Genomic DNA, 11,050 nt, shown 5'->3' with positions numbered 1-11,050 from the left:
ATAATAATAATAATAATAATAATAATAATAATAATAATAATAATAATAATAATAATAATAATAATAATAATAATAATAATAATAATAATAATAATAATAATGTTTCAATACCGCACTTAAATTTTACTTTTCAATCGACCAAAATGTGACTATTTTTTTGCAAGCAACTAATCATGAATTTGTTTACTCTGCTACTCTGGCTTCATCTTACCGATTTCTATTTATTTTTACAACCTATAAACTCAATTCAATGTTTTATGTCACTAACCACAACGCTTGAACATTAATCATAGCTTCCATGAAAAACTATTTCACCCATTGTTTTTGGCTTTAAAACGTTTCAACTTGCATGAATAATAATGTACATTATCATATATCAATCATCACACTCAACATGACTCTCACATTGTTTCCACTTCGTTTATTCCTTCTAAAGTCACTAATCAATACAAAAAGTCTACAACTTGCATTCAGATTCACCTCTTCCCTCGTTTATCTTCCAAACCCACACGTTTCACCCATTAAACATGAAGAAAAATACACCTTTTTCAACCCTTTTGTGATATTGCGTGATTACAAGTTTTCAGGGAAGCTCAACGCTAGGAACACAAAAATCTTGCATGCCCATTTGCTTAAAACTCATGATTTACAATGTGATATCTTCTCCGTGAACTCTTTGATTGATTTCTATTGTAAATCTGCTGACATGGTTGTTGCTCACAAGCTGTTTGATACAATTGCTGTTCCAAATATTGTTTCTTGGAATGTTATGATATCTGGTTACGATCATAATTCGATGTTTTTGAAGTCGTTGGAGATGTTTTGTAGGATGCATTTGTTTGGTTTTGAGCCTGATGAGTTTAGTTATGGGAGTGTTCTTTCGGCTTGTGTAGCTCTGCAGGCTCCATTGTTTGGTATGCAAGTTTTTTCACTTGTTGTGAAAAATGGTTTTCTTTCAAATGGTTATGTTCAGACTCGAATGGTGGATATGTTTTGCAAAAACTGCAACTTTAGGGAGGCTTTAAGATTTTTTAATGATGCTGCTTCATGTGATAATGTGGCAAGTTGGAATGCAATTATTTCTTTGGCAGTTAAAAATGGTGAAAACCAGGTTGCTTTGAAGTTGTTTCGTCAAATGTGTCGTGCGTCTTGGATGCCGAATAGTTACACCTTTCCAACCATCTTAACAGCGTGTTGTGCACTTAAAGAGATGCAGATAGGGAAAGGAGTTCACGGGCGGGCAATCAAATGTGGTGCAATGGATGTCTTTGTGGAGACCGCTATCGTTGATTTGTATGCAAAATTTGGATGTATGAGCGAAGCTTATAGACAATTCTCTCGAATGCAAGTCCGTAATGTGGTTTCTTGGACTGCTATAATTTCTGGGTTTCTGCAAGAGGATAATAGTATTTTTGCATTAAATCTTTTCAAAGAAATGAGACAAATAGGGATGGAGATAAATACCTATACTGTTACTAGTGTACTTTCTGCATGTGCTAAACCTGGGATGATTGAGGAGGCGGAACAAGTTCATTCCTTGGTATTAAAATTAGGGTTGATATTGGATGTTAAGGTCAGGGCTACTTTAATCAACATGTATGCAAAAATAGGAGAAGTTGGACTATCCGAGTTAGTCTTCACCGAGACAAATAATACGAAGGATTGTGGCATTTGGGCATCCATGCTGTCTTCTTGTGCTCAGAACCAAAATTCTGGAAGGGCAATTGAGTTATTCACTATAATGTTAGGAGAAGGAGTGAAACCTGATGAGTATTGTATTTGTAGTTTGTTAAGTATTATGAACTGCTTAAATCTAGGGTCACAGGTGCATGGTTACATTTTGAAATCTGGTTTAGTCGCTGACGCTTCTGTAGGCTGTTCGCTTTTTACAATGTACTCAAAATGCGGTTGTTTAGAGGAATCTTATGAAGTTTTTCGGCTAGTTCTTGTCAAGGATAATGTCTCATGGGCCTCCATGATTTCTGGTTTTGCAGAGCATGGATATCCAGATCGAGCTCTTCGACTATTTAAAGAAATGCTATATCAAGAAATTGTACCTGATCGCATTACATTAATCTCGACTCTAACTGCGTGTGCTGATCTTGGTTTCTTGCAGAGAGGTAGAGAAATTCATGGGTATGCTTTTTGTTTAGGACTAGGAACCAACACAGTTGTTGGTGGTGCACTTGTAAACATGTATTCTAAGTGTGGAAGCTTGAGTTTGGCAAGTAAGGTGTTTGATATGCTTCTCTATAAGGATGCATTTGCTTGCTCTTCCTTGGTCTCGGCGTATGCTCAAAAGGGTTTAATCGAAGAGTCGTTTTCGCTATTCCATGATATGCTCCTAAATGATGTAACAGTTGATGCTTTCACAATTTCATCCATTCTTGGAACTGCTTCACTTTTGTGTCGATCAGACATTGGAACTCAATTGCACGCCTACGTTGAAAAGGTGGGGTTACAAGCCAATGTATCGGTTGGAAGTTCACTGGTGACAATGTACTCAAAATGTGGAAGTATTGAAGATTGCCGTAAAGCGTTTGATGATGTTGAGATGCCTGACCTTATAGGTTGGACATCCATCATAGTGAGCTATGCTCAACATGGTAAAGGTGCAGAGGCTTTATCTGCATATGAACTTATGAAAAGTGAAGGAATCCAACCTGATGCAGTAACTTTTGTTGGGATTTTATCGGCTTGTAGCCGTAGTGGCCTCGTTGAAGAAGCCTTCTTCTATCTTAATTCAATGCTTGAAGACTACAACATCACGCCGAGTCATCGTCATTACGCTTGTATTGTTGATCTTCTCAGTCGATCGGGTAGACTAAGAGAAGCCGAAAGTTTCATTAACAACATGCCTGTCGAACCCGATGCTTTAATATGGGGAACTTTGCTTGCTGCTTGTAAGGTCCATGGCGATTTTGAGCTCGGGAAGTTAGCGGCAAAAAAAGTAATGGAATTGGAACCAAGTGATGTTGGTGCTTATGTGTCTTTTTCAAACATTTGTGCAGATGGAGGACAGTGGGAAGAAGTCACAAAAATTAGAAGTTCTTTGAACAAAACTGGGATGAAGAAAGAACCTGGATGGAGCCTCGTGTGAAAAGCAAGGTTGTCCTGATTCACGACTCTTCATATCGGATAATTTGATCTCTTGGATTCCTTACATGAACATATGGAAACAGAATAGTGAGCTGACATCTGAACACTAGATTATTTAAAATTTGTTGATGGAACTTGTAGAATCAACTCAATTCCATTCCATCTAATAATGACTCAATTTTTCTCCCCACAATTTTGGAGTATAGGGTGGGAATGGGACTAGCTTGTTTATTAATCTCCCATCCATCATGTAATATCCAAACAATGTATGCTAATTTTACTTGTGTCTTGTCTCAACCAAACATATGTCATGTGTATCCTTAACATTGAATTATGCCAATGATCTGAATATACAATTCATGATTATACGTCTACTACAACCTTCCTCGGTCGAAAACATTGTTTGGAAGTTGAAACTTTAATTTGTTTTAGTATTCTGCTATTTTGATTTAGTACAGCTTAGAAGGGATAATTATCCATGGATCTCCTTGGAAGCAATATGTACAATCCCAGCATTCACTACCTCAGTGAATGCAGCTCCACCACACTATGATACAAATAATAATACTGTAAGTCATATAGATAGACCTAAAATTTTTGTGATTTCCATTTCCTATGCTAATCTTACATTCTTTTGCATGGAAAATATTTATTAATAATTTACATATTTGCATGGCAGATAAATATTGGTAATTTAGGCCTTTAATGTCGCAGAGAAGAAGCTGAAGCAAAATTTTCAACTATTCAGATAAATTGTCTCTGTCAAAATCCATGCTTGCAATGGATGTTGTTTTGCTCAATTTGAGACTAGGGCTTCTTCCCTCTAATCTTTTTAAGCATGTGAAATTTTAATGTGAAATATTTTGAAACTAAAAGATTAACTTTTTACATGTTGCCTTCCAAAGAAGATTGTTCTAGTATTGGTTTTGTTCCTTTGTTGTCTTGCCATGCTTTGCTGTAGAAAAATATTTGGTGTTGGGACATGTGGAAGATGAGTCTAGATTCTATAGAACAGTCTTGAGATTGTGAAGATGGTGCGTGTTAAGGTGTGAATGGCCAATGTGGATCATTGATTGCATATTTGGAATCACAGTAAGTACAACGAAATCATGTAGCACTGTGGTTTTGTTGAAATTTAAAAATATAGTTTTCGTCAAAATCAAGGTCGTACACTATATATCTGTTAAACTCATTGTCCACCTATTCATGTAATGAGAGTTCTATAATGGGCTAATGACAGAAAATGAAACAAAAAACTGATGATAGATGTCATATGTAGAGAGATACAGTTGTTAAAGAGTTAGTAAAGACTGTAATGATGGATCTTATTTTGGAATTAATTTTTTGAAGAATGTCAAATAGTGTTTCATCAAATGTTTGTGTAGACCATCATTTGTATTTGAAGTTTAGGCATGGCCTTGACTAATATTTTATGACCATTAGCAACAGTTCCCCTTGTGACGACAATCGCAAACTTCTATTATAATAGTTTTTATCATCTAAGTGTTAATAATATTCAAGTTTATATATGAATGGATTTAAGTTCTCTGATTAGCTCAATAGTAGCTGACATGTGGAGTATTATTATATTTGTGCTAACTGATTAGCTACATGATTCCAAGTCAATGACGTGTCTGCTCTGGCTAAAGTCAAGGTTATGAAGCGTATGCCTTTATTGTATGCATAAATGCTGGCTTTGCACAATAACCCAACAGTTAAGTTGTCTCGTTTTAAATTTAGTATACATATTGCAGTGGGTCCTACAGATAACTTATATGAGTACTCAAAAGATTACCTATCAACAAAATATTTATTAAAATTGACATGAGACTTTGAATTCACGTGAGATATGAGTCGCATTCTTACCAATAGATCAAATTTTGTTGGCTAATAAGATGATAAAATAGAACTTATACTCATGAAGACGAATTCATTATAGGATTGACAAGAGTGGTTTTCATATTTACTTGTGTTTTTTTCGATGGTGTGACAAACACCACCTAAAAACTTACGTATGCAAAGAAAATATCCCAAATTTAAATCTAAATAGTTACAAAAAATATTCAACTTAACAAAGTCGATATTTTCAGTTGAATTAGGTCTTACGAACATTTACTTGAGATTGAAATGAAACAAGAAAGTAATGTGTTAGTAAGATTTTAAATACTTTTGCACTTTCACCGATGGATGTTACTTTTTCACACATTGCAGATAAAAAAGGTTGTCAATGGAGGTTAATAAAGGTCTTAGAAATGTAGGCCGCTTGAGATATGGACTAATTTTTCCCTCTTTGGTCATCAAATACCACGCAAGCAATGGTTAGCAGCGTCAACTGCCAAGTAAGCAATTTAATGTGTCACAATTGAAATTTCTCGAAGATTAAAAGTAGAGTTTGTTTTTCATATAAACCAACTTGAGTTTTGAGTTTTTTTTTTCATTGACCCAATTACGTATGTATCCTTATTTTATTTTGACGTGTCAATGTTAGGGAATTGGGAGGTTCAATAAAAAAAAAAAAACTATATGATTAGCTTGTATTTGGATAATATGGAAAGCCATGAAAAATCATGTATTCAAGAATGAAGAATCGAGAGTGGGTCAAATAGTAAATAATGATTTTGGGTAAATTTAATCCAGAAGAAACAAATAAAGAAAATAACTGGGCGAAATTGATTGATAATAATTGAGAGTGCAGAGAGGAAATCACAAATTTGGATAATCTGATATCACACTTCTGTGCATAGAAATATCAACAAATAATTATTGAAATCTCACCTCTAGTAATCCCTCACACAAAAATTGACTGTACACGTACACATACACATGCACGAGAATTGATGTATGCACACAATATCAAGTGCTTGTATCATTCCTCTAAATGAAAATAATAATGTTACAACAGATGAATAATGCCACTAACTTTTGGTTGAACAAAAATCTTCATTCTTACTATCTTGGCAAATGTCTGATACCAACAACTGTTCTTGAATACAAGCTGCAAGCTTAGAAACTTTCTCATCATCTAAATTAAGGGGACGCCTTAGCAAACTCTATATAAACAAGGGATTTTATTATCAATTAGTACTCACAGTGCATAATAAAAGGATCATGATGCGCTTCTGTGAAAGAAACACACGATTACACAGTAAACAATTTCCGCCGTTAATTTGAAATCGGATGACTCAGAATCTTTGCCATTGATTTCAATTAGACAGTCGAGATTGAAAATTGTGTGACGCGGTTAATGCAGGGAATCCATTTCCATAATAGTTATATGTATATTAGATAAAACATGAGATGGAAATGAAACATTACCTCAGAAGTCCACAAGCAATCGTATGCTTTACGGGGTATTATGTGGATATGAGTCTGAAATGAACATGTTTTATATAGTAAAATAAATCAAATTTCACAATTTGTGAAGTAAATATATAATTCTACAAAATTACTAGTAATAGAAGAGAAAATACAAAATCTTACATGAAATATTACTTGGCCGGCAGCTTCTCCATTATTAATCAACAGGTTGAATGAATCTGCAGAATTCAAACATCTGATGAAACACTATGGTGTAAGATATTATCTCATATGAAAGCAAATGGAACAAAAATGACAATGCGTAGGGTGACGATAATTTTCTCCAAACAGTTTGATACACTACATGACAGTGTTGTCAACTGCAGATAGTGGAAAATAGTAGTTTATTCAAATTTTGCTATGCCATAATGCTATATTACCACTATAGCCTCAATTTGACAATATTTTGTACTAAATAGCATATTTTGAAACAAGAGCTGTTTAAACTCTGTTACACTATAACGCCTGTATAGCTGCTAGTTCACAACACTGCTGCATGAAAATGGTTATACTACGAATGATCCATACGAACTACATTATGAAACAAGAATCTAGTTATATATATGTTAGAAAACCAAGAATTGGATTCTAAGGATTTAGAGGAAGAGCACTAGTATTTAGAAAAAGATAAAAAATAATAGGAGAGAATCTCTCCAAGAACAAGATACACAAGAGCGAATACACTCCTCAAGGACGAATGCACCCTTCAACCGGAATACCAGTTAAGAAAATTCTGATTTGCAAAAGATACTTCTATAAGGGATGGAACCTTTATTTATAGGGCAAAAGATCCCTACCTACCTACTAACAACATTGCAGTCTAACAAACACCTAATTATTCCTGTAACAATCTCAACCAATGAACTACTTCTATTTCTACCTAACTAACTCTCCTATATCTAAGTCCAAACAATATACCAGAAAAGGAATTGCGAGGTATCTGTCAGATATGTACCAGCAGAGTTCCCCAAATGAGTGATATACAAAAACAAGACAAGACAAAGCAAAGCAAAGGTATGATAATGTATGAGTATGAGCATGGAATTACGTACTGCAGCCAGTAGCCTTCATGATTGCATTGCTAATGAAGGGCACTTTGGAACACATTGCACCTACCACCTGTACCATAAGTCAATCAGCCTAGGCAAATAAAGAGGACCATTGTCTCGCATATACAACTAATAAATTTAAATTGGTTAAAATCACAAGCACACAATTTTGTGTATCTTTTGGTTTTACACGTCATTGAGCAACAAATTTAGCAGAGCTTTCAAGCTTGAAAACATTGAAAGAAACCAAAGGAACGAGGGGTTATGACTTATGAGTCTCCAACATGTGTTTTATATGGTCATCATACCCTATTCATGCATTTTCTGTGTCTTGTAATTTAAGTTGTTTGTTTTACTTTAGACAAATCTAACACAAAAAACCTTTGTAAGTGAATTTTCCTTATGGAGAAAGGATTTATCAACTTAAAAATAAAATCAGTATAGCTGGTAAAAAAAGTGAGAGCAAAAAGAGACCCAATCTCCTTGTACCTATTGAAAATTACTTACTGATGAAGGAGTAGCATCCAATGAAGGGAAGTGAGATTTCGGGATAATGAGAGAGTGCCTGGTAAACAAAATGCAGAAGTGAGATGTAGATAGATATGCAATGGCATGCAGAATAGTTGAAAAAATGAATTGAAATTGGATTGTCAACTTGTAGGCATGATTTCTGAATCAGACAATATGTCATAGTCAAACTAGGTAATTATCCAACATTTAACTAATTCATTCAAAATGGAATAATGGATATTTCGATGTTCTTAAACAAAACTTTACATCATTTTCCTTTCTCTTCTGTCCCACATTAACTTGAATATAAACAATATCATGTTTCAAGGTATAACACAGCAAAAAAAAAAAGGCTGAGTGGTATTTTTGTAATTAATTAAAAAAAATTACCCTTCTATGCTAGTATACTTAAACCCTTTACCTTCTTCCTTTAAATCTTCTTGTTATCTTACTTTATCCCCCTTAGAACAGTTATCTATTATAACACTAGTGTTTTGTAAGGTTGCAAACGAAAGGGATTATGTACATTTGAAGCCATTCTAACTCTCTTCGTGGTTAACACTATTATCATGTTAACTTTTTGTTACTTAGAAACGTAGTCATGAAACCATAACTGCATTAGACGGTTTCTCAATCTAAAATTTTTCACTCTCGCTGCTCATTTTTAGTTAATAATATTAGAGGTTCAATAAATTTAATTTTGTTTACCAATGAACCATTTGAAAAATATATATTTATAACTTAAACTATTTCTTAGATGTGTTCTCATACGATACAGAACATGGGAAGAAAAATTAGAGGTATCAAACATTAACTTATACAAGTATATTCTATATTCAATGCTACAACTCATAATAGATAAAAATTCAAATGCATACTTCTTACATGCTCCATGTACAGACAGATGTACAAGAGCAGCCAATTTTGTGAAATAACACAACATTAAATGTATGGAATTGAAACTAGGACGTATGATACCTTACCCATGACTCAACGGATTTGTATCCAATATGCATAGGCACATGTCATCTTCATAAAGCTGTTAGAGTGACAAGATATTAAAAAGAGTCAAGGTCAAGGTCAAGACAAAACATGGTTGGATTGTAGATCAATAATTAGTAATGAGTATAACAACAGCAACCGAACCTTATGTCACATGGTAGGGTCGGCTAAGTATAACTAATAAAGATTAATAACAACAAAATTTATGTTGAGCACAATGGATGAAAATGTAAACATGTTTGGAAGGATTTCAAAGAGCATGATTCATAATTTCAAATAACTTTGTATGCCTAAGCATTGAAGCTAAGGGCAGCCTGGTGTTATAGAACTACTGCCGCCTTTCCTAACATTTGCAAACAGACGATTGCACTACTTGAATTGAACTAGTAAACACATCAAACACAACAATGGAAAAAACTAGTTGATTGTTTAGGGCTCACAAAACTTCCACTTTAATCAGTATTTCACTTTTTTGTACTTTTAAACAACAAAATTCCATATATAAATTCTGAATATGCACAAAACCTGTAAGCCCTAAACCAATAGCTGCAATAAGTTTAAGTTCTGGAAACAAAGTATCACTAATCCCAATTCAATGACACTCCCTCGCCCTCCTTTTCAGATTCATTTATAAAAAAAATTGCAGCTTCAAGAATCAAGATGAAACTCCCATCAACCAAATTTGAAACACTACTAATAATAACCTATGAAACATTGACACAAACATTGTCACACGACACCAACACTTTGACACCGACAATAATTTCAAAAATGAAAGTAATTGAATGTAACTACATGTGCCGATGTCAGATATTGACACGCGTCGAAGTTGTGTCGATATCTGACACTAACTTATGTCGGACACCTGATCAGACATACCTTCAATTAGACGAGTCAGTGCTATGAAGCAAATTACCAATCCTAGATAAACACACAATATTCCACACTTTCCAATTTAGAAGCATAGTGTTCCGTTTTAAGGAAAACATTTGCAATTGCTTAGCATTTATACGTCTTAGACAGGCCACATGATTACTTTTCTAGAAACGAAGTGATTAACCAATGCCATCAATTCACATTTTTGACAACATTTTTTTTTTGACAAATAGAAATTTAGGTGAGATGAGTCTTGGGGGTTCTTTCGGGTCAGGGAAAAGACCAAAGGCTCAAAGAGCACTTACAAGTTACAATTACAAATACTTACACTTAACCCACCAACAGAGTCTTCACATCAGCAGCAGAATTCAAACCTAGATTCTAATGGGACGAGCGGAACCCTTACCATGTAGACCAACCTTCTTCTTTGACCACATTTTTGACAACTTAATGAGTCTATAAATACTCACTTATTGTTACTAATAATGTATTTAACCACACATCAGTGATACCATTTCCTATCTTATCATACCCAAGAAGTTGGAGTAATTGGTTTGCACACACCTAAAATTGATTCTTACTCTTCTAAAGTGAACTGTAGGCAGTAAAACAATAAACCTTAACAATTGATGAAAAATATCAATTGTTCACAAAATATATATTTTAAAATAATATCAAAGTTTGACTTTCTCATTCTTCATCATGATATCTTACTTTATCCTCAAAAGTGAAAACTTTTCACTTTAAAGAAGCGAAATCCACTTAAATGACAATTTCATATCTTTGACTGAAATAATTTAGCTCCAAATTAATTAAAAATCAAGGTAGTACACAAAAAAAAAAAAACTTTTCATCCATTTTATTGTAAAAAATTATCCTTTGATTTGGAGGATCATATTAATCTCAACAATCTTCTTATCATTATTTACTCTAAAAATAACTATTCACTCAAAAACAAAGGAAAAACAAACAGGTTTAAGCTTAACCAAAAATAAATATAATAATGAAAAGAAAAAGGAAAAAAAAAAAAAAAACCTTGAGAGCAGGTGATTGACCACGAATAATGTTGCAAAAGACGCAATCGTGTAACGAATTCTGATTTTGAGTATCATCTAATCGGGTTTCGGAGCAAACCGAACCCGAGAGGGAGGAAGAGC

The 11,050-nt window shown here is 33.9% G+C and overlaps 2 protein-coding genes across 2 annotated transcripts in view; one reads left to right on the top strand and one right to left on the bottom strand.

The window, feature by feature from the left end:
- Positions 1–149: 149 nt before the first annotated feature.
- Positions 150–3,473, top strand: LOC101513763 (pentatricopeptide repeat-containing protein At1g74600, chloroplastic). Its single transcript, XM_027332434.2, has one exon. It carries the CDS (start codon positions 350–352, stop codon positions 3,098–3,100), a length of 2,751 nt encoding a protein of 916 aa, XP_027188235.1. The 5' UTR covers positions 150–349; the 3' UTR covers positions 3,101–3,473.
- Positions 3,474–5,746: 2,273 nt separating this feature from the next.
- The window catches only part of LOC101502310 (adenylylsulfatase HINT3), a 5,664-nt gene continuing 360 nt past the window's right edge, over positions 5,747–11,050 (bottom strand). Inside the window, exons 2-8 of the mRNA XM_004492202.4 lie at positions 10,929–11,050; positions 8,999–9,054; positions 8,013–8,070; positions 7,509–7,575; positions 6,580–6,635; positions 6,415–6,468; positions 5,747–6,149 (exon numbers count right to left, since the gene is read on the bottom strand). Of these exons, the coding sequence (XP_004492259.1) occupies positions 6,015–6,149; positions 6,415–6,468; positions 6,580–6,635; positions 7,509–7,575; positions 8,013–8,070; positions 8,999–9,054; positions 10,929–11,050 (548 nt within the window). The 3' untranslated portion in view covers positions 5,747–6,014. The remainder of the gene's footprint in view (positions 6,150–6,414; positions 6,469–6,579; positions 6,636–7,508; positions 7,576–8,012; positions 8,071–8,998; positions 9,055–10,928) is intronic.

This window comes from Cicer arietinum, chromosome 3 (genome assembly GCF_000331145.2).
Source record: "Cicer arietinum cultivar CDC Frontier isolate Library 1 chromosome 3, Cicar.CDCFrontier_v2.0, whole genome shotgun sequence".
Taxonomy (NCBI): Eukaryota; Viridiplantae; Streptophyta; class Magnoliopsida; order Fabales; family Fabaceae; genus Cicer; species Cicer arietinum.
Note: the sequence above shows the minus strand (reverse complement) of the source record. Positions and strands in the feature narration are given on the sequence as shown.

Bases quoted from the DNA above. Each gene is read 5' to 3' on its own strand.
- LOC101513763 (XM_027332434.2), top strand. From the start codon at position 350: ATGAATAATAATGTACATTATCATATATCAATCATCACACTCAACATG.